General features: G+C 52.3%; 1 protein-coding gene across 2 annotated transcripts in view; it reads left to right on the plus strand.

Annotated features, from left to right (window-relative positions):
- The first annotated feature begins 344 nt into the window (after positions 1-344).
- Positions 345-15638, plus strand: part of Ccdc63 (coiled-coil domain containing 63) — a 33571-nt gene continuing 18277 nt past the window's right edge. Inside the window, exons 1-5 of one of the 2 annotated variants that reach the window (XM_005403166.2) lie at positions 346-566; positions 4324-4413; positions 4790-4962; positions 7641-7830; positions 13501-13620. In XM_005403166.2, coding sequence (XP_005403223.1) covers positions 4405-4413; positions 4790-4962; positions 7641-7830; positions 13501-13620 — 492 coding nt within the window. In that variant the 5' untranslated portion in view covers positions 346-566; positions 4324-4404. Of the gene's footprint in view, positions 567-4323; positions 4414-4789; positions 4963-7640; positions 7831-13500; positions 13621-15638 lie in introns of both variants that reach the window. The other variant, XM_005403167.2, reaches the window with a different exon arrangement.

A 15638-nucleotide genomic window follows, 5' to 3' on the forward strand; every position in this document is an offset into this window, starting at 1 on the left:
GTGTGGACAGATTTCCTGCACTCTTTTGTATACTGTTCTTTGGGTGACTACTATAAATAATCATATGAAGTATGTGTCCTGTACTATATTGTTCTCCTTGCAAAAGTAAGCCCCAAACTAACACACATACATACATATATACATAAATAAATAAATAAAATTTTAAAAGCCGATTCCTGGACACTGGCGAAGTTGCTTTTTTCATAAACGGTTTCTCTCTTTTGCATAGTGGGAGAATTGGGCTGTTAGCTGTGTGTGAAGTCTGACGCTCAGCGGCGGCGAGCAGAAGGGGAGGAGGGAGCGCGGTCACTAAGATACGGTGTCACCTTGCGAGCACGGCCCGCCTGGGGTCGCTGGGAGACCGGAGGTGCATAGAGCACCAGAGGCCCACCCAGGGCGCTGGCAGTGCCCTCCTTGGAGACCGCTGCCCCTGTCTGTGCGGTCACAAAGGCGCGCGTTCCGGCGTCCGAGGCCGCCACGCTCGAGCCGGGGCTGGGCAGCAGCAAGCGTCCTGCTGGCGCCGTGGGACTTGCGCGCGGCGCTGTGACCCGCGCGGCCGCCCGTGGGTAAGTTCCCGGCCCGCTGCTCCACTGCGCCCCCTGCTGGGCCAAAGCATAGACGCGGTGGTTGCCCAGAGCCTGGAGAAGAGCAATGTGCCCCTTCATCAATCGCAACTAAGTGACAGAGTGTGAGATCGCTCCAGAAGGCCCAACCGGTTTCCATTTTCCTCCCCTAATGTCCTCGTATGAACATGAGTTGCGTAAGGCTGCGCCCCTGCTTGGCTGGGGCCCCGATCACATGCTTAGTTCCATCAGCCAAGGCCCCCATAGCCGCCTGGTCCAGGGTCTCTGCAGGGCCCTTCAGGGGCTTACAGTGCAGAAGTGGAGCAGGCACCAGCCTCCCCGCCCGCTAATTACATCCGAGCCGCCAGAGACGACCTCTGCAGGGGGAGGCACTCGGGCTGACTCTGCCTGGGGTGTACCTGTGCCCAGCACTGCGGGCCCTGCAATGGACAGGTTGAGGCGCAAGAAGCGGAAGGCCCCTGCCTGGGTCCCCTGACTCGGACCCCTACTTCCCACCACTGTCTCTTGCATACACTGCGCTCCAGAGATATGCAGGCTTTAAATTCGCCCCAGGAATTGCAAACCCAAATCCCTGCTGGTTCTGCTGCTTACAGGAAACATGGGCAGTCGGACAGGAGCGGTTAGACAGTAGGGTGGACTGGGGCCTGCAGCCAGCAGAGAGTGCGTGGCTAGCGTTCACATTTCAAAACAACGTGAGAAGCTGAGTGCAGCACACACACCTGTGATCCCAGCACTCAGGAGGCTGAGGCGGAAGGATTGCTGCCCGGGGCTACACAGTGAATCCAAAGCCAACCTGAACTACACAGTGAGACCCTGTCTCAAAAGAAAAAAAAAAAATCCAAATAAATAAGCCCAGAGATAGGCAGTTCCAGGGATGGGGCATTAGGAAACAGGGTCAGTAAAGACCTAGCATTTCCCCCGTCTGTCCTCTTTGCGCTCCTCAGCGTGCAGTATTTCTTCTCGGGGTTAGGGGATGGTTGCCACAGTACCATCTTTCAGAATAATTCCCAAAAGCGCTACAAGGGGAACAGGAATAGACGTTTCCTTACGTCTCATTGGTAGGAGCTAGGTCATGTGCCCATCCTTTGACCAATCATTGACAAAGAGAAATGCAGTTCCCCTGATGAGTGGGAACCAATCACCATTCATCTGTGACCGGCTACATGGGGTGGGGCAAAATTGGAATGGTGTCAGGAAGGAGAAACTTAGCTCTGGCTACCTGAGGTGTGTGAGCTACTGTAACAAATCAGTCCCCACATCTCACTAGCACAATAGCACAGAAGTAGTTTTTTCATTTATGGAACAGTCCGAGGAGGGTGCTCACGGCTGGCAGGTTGACTTCCTTCAGGGGTTGAGGTGGGAACCTGTTTTACGGCTCAGGCTCCTGCAAATGTCAACAGGGGAAGGGAGGCTGGAAAGGTCACATCCATTTGTAAGTCACAGTCTAGGATCGCACGCTTGCTCTCTGCTCCTGTCCCGTTGGTGAGAACTCATCACACAGTCCTTCCTGGATGCTGCACTCGCTGGAACTGCAGCTCCTGGCTGGGCAGCCACCTCAAGGGGCAGCTCTCTCTAGGGGAAGTGGCTGCTACGGAAGAAACGAACAGACCTCCTGCAGGCTCATCTCAGAACATCTTTGCTTTTAAGGAACATCCCGTCATTTCCGGACCTCTTTGCCAGTCTCTCCCTGCTGGGTGTTGCCACCCGCACTAGACCACAAGTCATTTCCTAAATACTTCTTTTAGTCTCTTCTTAACTTTTGCCCAGGTTGTTTTCTCTGCCCAGAATTTTTTCTCCAGTTTTCATCTGCTTGCTGAACTCCTATTCATCCTTCAAAACCCTAACTAAAACTCATCTCTTTTGAGGAGATTTTCCCACTGTATTACCATGGGCTGCTTTCATAAGATCTTAAAGGGTACTTACCACTAAATTCCCTACAATGTTTAGCACACACTAGGGCCTCAGTTTTTGTGCTAAATGTAAGTACTCTGGGCAGAAGAATTCATTCAGATGCAAGTGATAAAAAACTCAGATGGCTTTAATGGAATACATTGATTCATATAATCAAAAACCTAGAGGTACCTTCAAGCTTGGCTAAATCCAGGAGTTTACACATTTTCAAGATTCAATCTTTCAACGTATAAGCTTTATTTTTGGGTCCCTGCAGAGGCAAGACTGCTTTCAGCCACTCCTGACCTCCCTCACCTAAGTTCAAGGACAGCAGGCAGCAAAAGCTCTCCCTTTCCAGTGTCCAAGCTTGAATTCCGCTGTTCAGTCCTAGCTAGGGTCAGGCGGTGTTCTGGGAGGAACCCCGGGCCAGGGGCTAGGTTATGCAGATTGGGTAGGGATCTGGCACCCTGATTGGCCCATCCAGAGTCTCATGCTCCAATCATGAAACTGGTGGGATGTAGTCAGCTCCAGGGCAGAAATAAAATGAGCTTTGGGAGGTTGAAGCAGTAGTATTGAAATTCAATTACTGGTTGGAGAATTTAGCCTGACCATATGTCAGAGTAAAAAATAAAAAGCTGGGCATGGTGGTGCATACCTTAATCCCAGCACTTAGAAGGGTGAGGTAGAAGATCATCACAAGTTTGAGGCCAGCCTGAGCTACATACTCAGATCCTGTCTCCAAAAATAAATGAATGAATAAAGGAAGGAATGAGAGATAAAAAAGGTCAGGGGACATAACTTCACTTAAAAGTCTTGGGTTCAGCTGGGAGTGGTGGCACATGTCTATAATTCCAGCACTTGGAAGGCTGAGGCAGGAGGATCCCCACGAGTTTGAGATCAGCCTGGGCTATGTAGTAAGTTCAAGGCCACCCTGAACTATAAAGCAAGACCCTGTCTTTAAAAAAAAAGACAAAGTCCTGGATTCAATCCCCTGTACCAGGGGAAAAAAGTTTATGGTGAGGGAGGACAGGTGTTCATGGTGAGGGAGGACCCCTACCAGGAGGTGAGCGAGTGCTGGATGCCCTCCAACCCTCAGAAACTTTCGGTACACTGGGCCTTGACCTTATGAGATAATCCGTGTCACGTCAGCCCTCACTACATGCAAGGCACAGGGCCTTCCGCACGTGAATAGCAGGAAGGTGGCTTCTAGCATTTCCCCAATTACTAAATGAGGCCAAATGACTTGTCCAAGGTTGCCAGGCGGCTCTGGAGGACGCTGAGCTGAGATCTGACGACTGACACAAACCCGTACCTGCAGAACCGCTCAGGAGGCTCTGCTCTAGCAGACCAGACCCTGCAGTCTGGCCCAGGGTCGGGCACAGCAGATCTCACAGCCCCAAAGGTCTTCCGGGGCTAATGTCCCCTCCTCCGGCGTACCTGTGGGTGAGGGGAGGTTCAAGTTGAGACCTGACAAATTATCTGTCAGTGCCACTGGCTCCTGCTCTAAAACAAGGACCAGGGTTCCGCCTGCAGCTACAGCCAAGGTTGGGCACATTACACTTTAACCCGTTCGGGACACAGCACCCGACGCCGTGTTGCCCCCGCTCCTTCGGGAACACGGGATCAGAAGGGTAAGTGACACGCTGGAACCATCTGCCCAGCTCCTAATAATAAATTGTGAGAGGAACAGGTTCCAGGCAAACACTGCTTCGGGGGGGCTCTCCCCGCACCCGGGCCGCCATCTGCCGTGTCCTCCTCATGTGCCAAGCTGCGGGCGGAGGGACGGGACGGTGGGGTGGGGGAGGCGCAGCCGGGCTCACAGTCCTCTTCCTTTCTCCCCTGCTGACAGGACGTTGCGGAGAGAGAGGGGCCCTCGTTGGCTGTGACCTCCCTGAGCCCCTGAGCAGAGGACAAGCGCCATTCCTTCAAGATGCCCGCGGTAGGTAACGAGAGCCTCCGGGACAGTCAGGCCTTGTGCTGTCCTCCTCCCGTGCACCAGTTCTCAGAGCCGCACTGCACAGCCGTGTGCGTGCCCACTGCAGAGATGGGAGGCTGGAGGCCCAGAGACCTGCAGTGTCTTGTGCAAGAGGGCAGAGCCAAGGCTGGAACCCACGACCCAGAGAACACCCTCTTCCCCACATGGCCAGGCCCCTCTTCAGATGCAACAGTGAAGCCTGCCGCCGTGTAACAGACCAGCGGCTGATGTCACCCGGGGCGGGCTTCGGCCTCTAGTCCCACCCGGGCTGCCCTCCGCCCTCGGCCACCATGCAGCTTCTCGGGTCACCTGATCCCTAGCTCTCTGCTGTCTCCCCCAGTCGAAGAAGTACAGGCGGAAAGACTCGGAGGAGGCGCCCGTGGAGCCTTCAGAGAAGGTCAAGGAGCAGCTGGCCGAGGCCGAGCTCTGCAAGCTCAGGCAGCAGTTCCGGAAGATGGTAGAGGGCAGGAAGTCCTTCAACTTCCTCAGCCAGCGGAAGATCGCCGGCCAGTGGTGAGGGACAGCGGGGTTTGCACCCGGGGGCCCTGGAGGGCAGCTGAGCTGGGCTTTCATGGTCCCTTCCGTCTTCTCGGTGGCTGCCGGGGCGGGGACGCCCTTCTGAGCCCACAAGGGACCCGCGGTCTTTTAACCAAAGACTCTGGGGTCGAGGGAACCCCGCTTGCAATGGCTACAGTGTTTACCAGGGTGTCTGCGGCCCCCGGGGAGCAGGGCACCCGCATCTCAAGAGAAATCCCTCAACCATCTCTGGTTCCCGTTTCCCTTTACACGTGAGCTTCACTCTTCCTTTCCTGTGAATTTCGGCCCTGGGTGTCCCCAAACCTTGAGCTTGCCAGGGACCAAGGGCCAGGCAGAGAGACTGTCTTCAGTGACTTCAAATTTCCAGGAGAGGCGGAATCTGATTGGCTCAGTTTTGGTTCGGGGTCTACTTCTGGTCCAATCAGCTGCACCATAGGCGGGGCCCGACAACTAAACACAGGCGAGATTATCCCTGCCGGGTTCTAGCCGGAAGCCGGGTCTCCAGGCGCGGGCTGTGATACTCAACAGCGTTTCCTCTGCGTGTGCCCTGATGCGAACTGCAAGATAGGCGCTTTGAAATTGGATTGCCCTAGAAACGACAGTGTGTACATTTCTCTGGGCAACAGCAAGGTGTTCCCTTGAGCAGCAAAAACAAAGGTTAAACAGCATTCTTTGATTCTCCCAAGGGAATGTAATTCTTTAGCTACATCCATAATGCTTATAATGGCTGAAAGTATCCGTCATTAAAAAGAAAATCTTACTGCTAGATGATGCACGAAGTTCCGAGGATGGAGAAGGATTCTTTAGACTTTCCCATGGATTCACTTATCAGGGCCGGGACTGTCCTTGTGGGAAGTTCATGGGAAATTTTTAGAGGCATCTTTTCTCAAGACTCTTTACTGCCATCTGTTGGGAAAATGGTCACCGTGTAGGGATTGTATATGAACAAGAAAAAGTGTGTCCTAGAAAAGAGTAAGTTAACAAGGCAGTGATGCTTTGCCGGCGCTCCCTAGGGTTGTGCAGTCTACAACCTGCACATCCGGCCTGGCTACCCTGATTCTTAGCCCACTCCTGTAGGCATCAGGAAATCCCTCCTCCTTGGTGTGTCTCTAAGTCAGTCCTCTGATCTGGTTTCACTTTGACGGCACTCAAAAAGGAGAGTGTGGAGGACAAGTTTAGGTTCTTTCTGGGTCAGAATCAGGTGAGGTGCCAGGAGCACAATATTTAAGGAAGCACTGTCCCCCAGCACTGGCCTGCATTACACCACCTTGATACTGAGCACCTCCTTAAATTTTGGGGTGTCTCACTAGCCTCACCCAGTCTCAGCCCTGCCTGGGAGGCACACAAATCCTCCTTTTGCTTTAACCTACCCCTTCTGCCGGTCTAACTTAGGTGGAGCTGTCTCTGTTTCTCTCTCCACTTTAACAAAGACCCCTTCCAGGAGTGGGGTGACCGCAGGCTGACCCAGTGCTCTGGTCATAGCTGCGTGTGACTAAGGAAGTTGTAACTGATTACATAAAATGAAAGATTCAGTTCTTCAGCACGCCGTGTTTCAAGCGTGCACCAAACACGAGTGTGTCAGTGGACGCTCCTAGGCTGGGCAGAGAGAGGACAGTCCCATCCTTGCAGAACACGCTATGGGACAGCATTGCTGCAGGGCAACTGGCAGCCCAAGAGCCGGCTCTGGCTGGCTGCTGGTTTTTGTAAATAAAGTTTTATTGGCACACAGCTATACCTATTCCCATGCACTGCCTGTGGTTAGGCAGGGAGAGGTAACGGATTGCAGCAGGGACTGTATAGCTCCCGAAGTGTCAAATGTCTACACTTCGGCCTCTTATAGAGATAGGTTTGCCAATCTCTGCCCTAGAACGTTCTAGAGCAGTGCTTCCCACCCTATAGTGTGCATATGGAGCACCTGAGGCTCTTGTTATGAAGCAGATTCTGCCCTACTAGGTCCGGGGCGGGGGTCTGAGATTCTGCATTTTCCAGGCTCTCAAAGGGACACCAAGGCAGTTGGTCTGCAAACCACTCCAGCGGCTGGTACCGGTACCCAGGCTCTGCCAGGATTGCCGCTACTGTGCTGCTTCCCACCGTTTGGATGCGAATGCTGGACAGTCTCCCAAGCGTCCTCTTCTCTCAGAACCCCGCCCCCACTCGGCCCTCCGCAGCTCTTCTCTAGAGCAGAAAGGGAGGCAGAGGAGGAGACTCACGTGGGCTGACTGAATCCCTCCGTACCCTTCCCGCTCCCCCAGCACAGCAGCTGCCAGGGTTCAAGGTTATCTTACATCCCCCGTCTCCGTGTTGATGCAGACTTGAAAAATCTTGCCTGATGGTTTGTCCCTTGTTACCAGAGATAATTGGCTGTGAAGTCTGGGAAGATGGTCAGCAGACTCCGGAGGATGCCAGCGAGCTGCTGTGATAGGGAACTCTCCCCTTCTAGCTAATGGGTTTTGACAGGCACGGCTGCAAATTATCCCTGGGAAGAAAACGCCCCTCAGAGCAGACAGACCAGGGGAAACCGCGGCAACCTGGGGCTCATCCGAGTTGTAGCCCTGGACCCGGGGCCTCGGGCCACCCGCTTCACTAGCTGGTGTAAAGTCTCTCTGCAGGTCATTTTGGGGCGCAGGACTAATTCTTGGCCGCTTTCCTGACAGCAAGGAAATCCAGACTCTGAAAGCAGAGCAAGAAGAGATCACCCTGCTTCTGCAGCTCATGAAGTCCCAGAAGAACCTGGATCTGAATCAGAAAAACTACGTGGAGCTGCGCTTCCTGCTGCAGGCCAAGGAGGACTACGAGGCACTGATCAAGTCCATGCGGGGGCTGCTGGCTGAGCTGGATGAGAAGGTGGGCCTCCTCCAAGGAGCTCGGCACGGCCTGGTGCTAGGGGGGCAGTGGGTGCCACGGTGCTTCACGTGGACCTGACACTGTGTCTGCTGGGGCTTTCCCAGGGGGACCTCCAAATGCAACTGGCCAAGGTCCGCACTGCCTGTGTGCCCTCAGGGCCCCCAGAATTGGGGCCCAGCTCCTCAATGTCCATGCTCCCCTAAAGCTCCTGTAATCTGGAGCCCACCCACGCATCCTAGCATGGAGTCGGTGGGGGTTATGCTGGCAGTGGCACCACCTGGATAGGACCTAGGGAAGGAGAGAGCTCTGGAGGGTCTCACACTGGCCGCTGAGCACCTGACTCACTTCTGCTTGTGACTCTTCGACTCAGCATGGACTTGTGACTTTCCCCATCCACGAGGGGCGCACAGGCAGCGCAACCTTCCCCCGTGGACCCCAAGGCAAAGAGCTGAGCGTTACGGGCGGCGTTAACCATCGTGTCCTTGACTAGGCTTGAAAGGCCCTGCGGGCCCTGCCCCTGGGTCGTTCCTGGGCTGCAGACCCTTCATAATTTCCTGCTGCCCTTTGGGCAAAGGCTCCGCTGTGTCTATCCTGCCTCTCCATTCCTTTCCACCTCCATGTCCCACTCACCCGTGTTGTTCCTTCTGCCCGCCATGTCCCTCCCCTTCCCCAACCCCTCTGCTTGGCGAACTCCTATTTATCCATTAGGTCCCAGCTCAAATGCTATTGCTGGAGGGGTCCCACATACCTTGTCTGACCCTCCCTGGAGGCTCATCACCCTCATGGTTTGTTATGGGTGCTAGATTGCAAGTTCTCTGAGGCAGGTACCTCAGGGATGTCATGGTCACCATCATAGTCCTGCGGTCTGGCAGAGCAGGTGTTTAATAAATATGTATGAATGAATGAATGAATGAATGAGTGAGTGAGATCAGAGTCCATAAAAGTGGAGAGGGAAACTATAAAAAAAGATAGAAACCTGGGGCTTCAGAAGTGTTAGGAAGGTCAGGTGTGGTGGCGCACGCCTATAATCCCAGCACTCGGGAGGCTGAAGTGGGGAGATTGTTGTGAGTTCGAGGCCAGCCTGAGCTGCATAGCGAGACCGTGAAAAAGACAAAAAAAAAAAAAAAAAAACAAAGTCATTAGGAAAAAGCAGCTTAGGTTGGAATCCTTCAGAGGTCATGGTGTCCCTCTCTTGAAGCACGGTCCCATTCCCCGAGTGTGGCAGGGTCCAGAGCCACCACACAACAGCAGGTGGGGACGCACTGGGCCCTGCCTGGCCTCAGGGAAGATGGCAGATTGCTTCCAGGCTGCACTTTCCCAAAGGCACGGCCCCCGAGAGTGGCTCCCTTTGGCTTCAAGCCTGACCCTCGGAATGGAGGGGCTGCGCTGCGAGCTACGCAGGACACCTGGGGACACAGTCTGTTGGAAACAGCGGCTCCTGGGCCCCGGGAATTCCCTGCAGGGCAGGTGACATCACCGTCTCAGTGTCTCAACAGGCCATGCTCATTTCTGGATATTAAAATTGTGAATGGAGATCTTTTTTTTTTTTTTAGACAGGATCTTGCTATGTAGCCCAGGCTGGCCTCAAACTCACAGCCATCCTCCTACCTCAGCCTCCCAGAACGCTGGGATTACACACTGCTATGCTGTTGTTGTTTTGTTTTGTACACAAATTAGTGAGGGTTTGTGTTAAGGATGTGGCCTGTGCTTTGAACAAAAGAGAAGGACAAAGCAGAACAGGAAACCTGATTTGACTAAAGGTCAGGGCTGATGGAGCCCTGCACAGCTGCTTTGAGAGACTTTTGAGAGAGAGAGAGAGAGAGGAGAGAGACCCAGCTGAAGTCCCTTGTTAGTCACTTTCTACCACTCTAACAAATGCCTGAGATAATCAACTTACAAAGAGGAAAGGTTGGTTTGGCCTCACAGGGACCCAGGGCCCTCCCACTTGGTCCTCCTCTTCCGGGTTCCATAGCCTCAAAGGGCCCAGCGCTGGGTAAGGAGCTTTAATGCCTGGGCCTTGGGAACACCCCACACCCAACCACAGCACTCTGCATCCTGCGCCGTCCTTTATCTGGCCCACTGGACCTCTGTGTGCCGCCTGCCCGGCTGTGCCTTGCAGCCACCAGCACAGATTGCCCTTTCAGTGCCCCACGGCGACGCTGGAACGGTGTTCCATAAATTCTGTGACCATTTGAGTGGAATGGAAACCCAGGAACACTAACACAGGGTCCCAGGCGCAACTGCTCCCAGAAGGCACCAGCCCAGGCTTGGCACGGGGGCCTGTGCGGGCAGTGAGGTTTCTAGTTCACCCCAGGCGCTGCGGCCTTGTTCAGAACCTCTCATATCCGGGGCGGACCCTGGGGTTACAACTGCTCCCAAAGGGGACAGGCGCTGCCGCCTCTCCACAGGCTGGGATGCCGCAGGCTGCTTTCGACCGCGGTGTCCTGTTGTCAGCCCCCTGACCTTGCCCACAGGCATTCCAAAAACAAGTAAATAAATACCGAGTCGGAGCTTAGCCTCGGCCACTCAGAGGATGTGTCCTTGATGTGTGAGGACACTGTCCTGGCTAGCCTTGAAGGACTCTTTTCCAAAAGTGTGTCCAAGGTCTCCTGGGATTTCACAGGAGCCAGCTGCATCTTGAAGCAGCTAAATACTGGGCAGAGAATAAAGCTTTTTATTGGGTGTGGACTACAGCCCTCGGTCGGTCGTTGCCCCGGCTGGCGGTGGGTAGGAATGACTTACACGAGTGCCTGTGGCCTGGAGTTGTGGGACGGTGCCCGGGGAGTGCTGGAATCTGGAGAACTGAGCTGCATTGTGAGAACAGGGACACCGAAGTCCTTTGCTGTCTGCTGCGGTGGGGTGAGTGTTACTGACGTGAAGCCAGAGCCAGTTATCCTCGTGGGGAGACCGGAAGGTGTCTGTTAGGAATGCTTCAGGCTGTGAGTAACATAACGTCCAACCAACAGAGGCGGGCACCAAAGGATGTTTGTCCATTTTTAAGAAAACATTTTACCTTGGGATCATTTTAAATATTCAGAAGAGTTACAAAGATAACAGATTTCTCAGCAACCCTTCATCCTGCTTCCCCTACTGTGAACATCTTATGGGACGCTCATCAAACCCAGAAATCAACCTCGCCGTGTGACTGAATCAAACTATGGTCTTTATTGATTGGGTGTTTGCTGCTTTTTTCTATTCATGTCCTTCTACTGTCCCAGGATCCCACCCAGGGTGCCACATTATCTGTAGGTTATTTATTTTTCACTTCACAAGAAGTTCCCTAGGCACAGGTGGCCTCAGGGTCCATTTCCCTGATATAAAGATTGTAACACCTGGGTGTGGTGGCGCATGCCTGTAACCCCAGCACTTGGGAGGCTGAGGCAGGAGGATTATTGTGAGTTCAAGACCAGCCTGGGCTACAAAGTGAGCTCAAGGCCAGCCTGAACTGCACAGTGAGACCCTGTCTCAAAAAGACAAAAAAAAAAAGATTGTAACAGCTGACTTCCCTGAGCCTGGACTCTGCCTCCCCGCTCCTGGGCCACGGCCCCTTCCTCGGAGGAAGAAGGTCCCACTGCCCTTCAACAAGGCCAGGACCCTCCTGAGCTCAGCTCAGCCCCTTCCTTCACGAGCTCACCACCTCAGTGACTACCCCATGTCTCTCAATGTGACCCCTTTTCTCCAAGGTGTCCTTTTCCAAGGGCCTCCTTAAAACAACCCAAGAACCACGCGCAAACGAAAAACCAAAACCAATTCTGAAACTCCAAGCCATTGCCCACTTCTGCCCTTCTAGAAAATTCCAAGAGGACTTGACTGTGTTCTCTGTTTTTTTCATTCCCACCCTCAGTGTTGAGAGCGACCTCTCCTCTACCAAGTCTTTTCTCTGGGGCCACCAGGGTCCTTGACCTCTCCAACTCTAATGGCCCTGCCTCAGCTCCCAGCCAGACACTTTGCATCTGTGAACACCGAACTCAGCGGGAAGTGGCCTCCAAACGCAGAGGCCATTGGTAGATCCCCTGAGGACAGTGACTCTTGAACCTATCACTCCGGTGCCCATTTCTTTTCCTTTCTTTCCGCTTCCCTCCCTCCACTGAGTTATTAGGTACACGGCCAAGCGCAAGCATCTTACAAATGCTACTCAGTGAATTTCTGCTTAGGTGCACACCCACCAATGAGGTAAGGACAGAGGTCATTCTAGAACCCAAGGGCTCCCTTGGGCCCCTTCCACTGACACTCCTCGAGGAGTCCCCATCCTACCGTCCAGCATCCTGGGTTTGTTTTGCTTACCTAAGGAGCCAGATGTAAATGTCCTCTTCCGAATATGCTCTTCTGTCTGGCTTCTTTTATTCAACATCACCAGCAAGCACCACCTTTTCACCAGCAGGTGAATACCGGTACAGCCTGAGAGGCAAGTCGTAGGTGGCATAGTCCTTTACCCTTACTCTTTAAAATCAAGATAATAGGGCTGGGGATTTAGCTCAGCGGCAAAAGCGCCTGCCTGGCATGCGCAAGGTCATGAGTTCGGTCCCCGGTACCGGAGAAAAACAAAAACAAAAAAAATAAATAAAATCAAGATAATAGGCCGGGGATTTAGCTCAGCAGCACAGCACCTGCCTGGCAAGTGCAAGGTCCTGAGTCCGATTCCCGGTTCCAAAAAAAAGTCAAGATGATGTCCCAAATATAATAGAAAGGAGAAATTTAAGGAAAGCCATTTACTTAACAACTAAATTTATTCTGACATGTGAATGTTCTGATGTATAGCAAGGTCAGTAAACTGTGTCTGCAGAGGACCAGATGGTAGATATTTAGGCTTTGAGAGCCGCATGGTCTGTGAGGAAACTTCTTAACTCTGCCCATGTAGCATGGAGTCCTGGGCCACAGACAACACATAAATGAATGGGCAGGACTGTGTTCTGATAATGCTTTATTTATAAAAATAAGCAGTGAGCCAGATTTGGCCAGAGATGTAGTTTACAGACCCCACACTGAAGACTAATTCATGCTTCTGTATCCCGGACTCGGAACTCGCTCGGGGGTAGTGCTGGTAGCAAGATTTCCAAAATGGTGAACAACTCTTGGTGAAGTTCCGAACAAATCACAGAACAAGTTTCTCTTGATTTGTTCAGTGGCCCGATCACTGGATAATTCAGTGTCTGTTAGAGCTGAATGAAAAACAGTGTATTCACATAAGAAAAAGTTTGGTTACAGGTACAAAAAAACATAACTTTTTTTCCACCTGTGAAATGCCTTCATGGGAACTGGGAAGGTACAAGGCTGGGGACAAGTCTCCACCTGCCCATTAAATGCCAAGAGCACCCTAGTCGCTACAAGTGCCAAGCAGCGCTTTCCACAGGTACAAAAGCCCTCAGGGGACAAAGCTCTTCCTGTCTGCTAGGAAGCGCGGCCCAGGGAGGCCGAATTTGTGTCCGCAGGTGATGAAATTCACGGACGCAAGTGAGAGGCGGAACTCAAAATTGCCTCATTTTACCTTAAACTGACTAAGATTAAGTTCAACTGAACAGGCATCGAAGAGATAAATCGCACTTCTCTTTACAAGATGAGAAAAATGATTCCAGGTTCTGCTCTAGCCCACTTCAGTGGGTGAACCGTAGAATTTGTATCCCTGCGGATGTTAGCACAGCAGGGCTCTCTCTCTTCCCCTCTGTCTTTCAGATTGTTCAGATGGAAAAAAAAATCAAAGCCCAGAAACAGATCTTCATAAAAATACAAGAGGCCAGTAACCCCCAGAAACTGCAAAAACAAATCCACATTTTGGAAACGCGGCTGAATCTGGTAAGGTGTCCCGGGGAAGCTCCGCCCCTTCACTCAGAACACGCCCACTTCTGCAGTTGCCTGGGAGACCGTGAATTAGTGATGGCGCACGGCCCCTCCCACCTTGCCTGCGATGTCTACTCTTAATTTCCTGCCTCAGAAACTCCTGCTTTGGGCCTGGGGTGTAGCTCAGTGGTCGAGTACATCTTAGCATGTGTGAGGCCCTGGGCTCAGTCGCCAGCACAGCAACAAACAAAGCAAAAACTGTTGCTTGTTTTCTGGAAGCAGTTGGAACGTTACCATTCATCAGGCAGAAGGAGACCTTCCTCCTCCACAGCAGTCTGCTCAGTGCGGGCACCTTAGCTTGTCTCGTGAGCCACCAGGCAGACACCACAGAACTTGATCGTGGGAAAGGTGATGTCTGTGCGCTCGATTTTCAGTGATTTTTGCAGTGAGCCCTTGAATTCAGGGTCTCACACGTGCTGGACAAGCTCTCAATCCCTGAGCTCCATTCCCCACCTGTCCCCCGCCCCCCACCAGGAATCGAACTTAGGACCTTCCGCTTGCCAGGCAGGCGCTGTGCCGCTAAGCTAAATCCCCAGCCCCTTCCCCACCTCTTTTTAAAATTTTATTTTGACACAAAGTCTCCCCTCAGTTGCCCAGGCTGGCCTCAACCTTGCAATCCTCCTGCCTCAGCCTCCCAAGTAATTGGGATTACAGGCATGCACCACGATGCCCACCTTAAACTAGAATCTCTCAATTGCAAACTGGCTTAAACAAAACCAACAAAAAGGGAAGGAATTGGTCTTAGACCTGAAAAACTCAGAGGCAGAAGTGGGGCTTTCAGATATGGCTGGAACCAGGTACTCCAAACATGTTTTTTGGATGACACCTCTGTCCATCTCTCCTCTGGGTAAACTTCATTTTTTGGGTACCCCTATGGGAATTAATGCTAGCAGAGGGGCAGCCTCTCTTTCCAGAATGTTCAGTTCTATGTCCAAGTAAGGGTTCCTATTGAAAACCGGGTTAAATAACCCTAAGTTATTGCAGGCTGGTCAAGCCTGCAATTTCCCAGACGAAGGCTTAAATAAATGCAGACAATGGTGATAACTCTAGGGCCCCAGGGGGACTAATTCTCCTCCAGCTTCAGTATTCTCTGAGTTAGCCCAAGACTCCTCTGGGCAGCCGTATTTATTTGGTTTTCAAACAAAGGAGGAGGATACTCAAGAAAATGGGGGAATCTCACAGGACCTTGGGAGTTTTCCCAAGTAGTAAATTATGTCAATCCGGAGAACTGTGTTATCTCCAGGAAGGCCTCCACAGCAGGAGTGAGATGCCTGCAGCTGCAGTCTCCTTTAAGTTAACTGGGGTTGGAGCCAGACATCTTCAGCTGTGGCCTTCAGACAACTCACAAGTAAACGCGGAAAGCCAACTGGTTAATATTAAATCCTGATCAGAGACACTTTGTAGTGGTCCCCAACAGGTTCCCACTGCACCAGCTTGGGTCTGTGCTTATCCTGAACCAATCGCTGAGTGGCCCTGGACCACGGTCCCCGCCGCAAGTCAAGGGTGAGAGTGCGCAGCCCCATCCACATGGAGGGGATTGAGAGCTGGCCGGGAAGGGTTCCTGAAAGCAGGAAGGAGGGAGAAGGGGTACTGTGTGCAGCCACTATCAAAAATGGTGTGGAGATTTCTAAAGAAATTTAAACTAGAGCTAGCATGCTACATACTGTCTTCTAGGTATATACCTAAAGGGAATGAAATCAGCACCTTGTGAAGATATCCATACTCTTGTAATCTCTGCAATATTATCTTTTTTTGAGACAAGGTCTCACTATGTAATTTAGGATGCCTGGTCTTAAACTCACAGCAATCCTCCTGCCTCAGCCTCCTGAATGCTGGGATTATAGATGTGTGTTACCACGCCCAGCTCTGCAACATTATTGACATGGAAACATCCTAAGTGTCCTTTGATGAATAAATGGACAAAAAAAATTATAGGATCCCAGCACTCAGGAGGCTGAGGCAGGAAGATCGCC

Source organism: Chinchilla lanigera, unplaced genomic scaffold (assembly GCF_000276665.1).
Source record: "Chinchilla lanigera isolate Chin_1 unplaced genomic scaffold, ChiLan1.0 scaffold00081, whole genome shotgun sequence".
Lineage (NCBI taxonomy): Eukaryota > Metazoa > Chordata > Mammalia > Rodentia > Chinchillidae > Chinchilla > Chinchilla lanigera.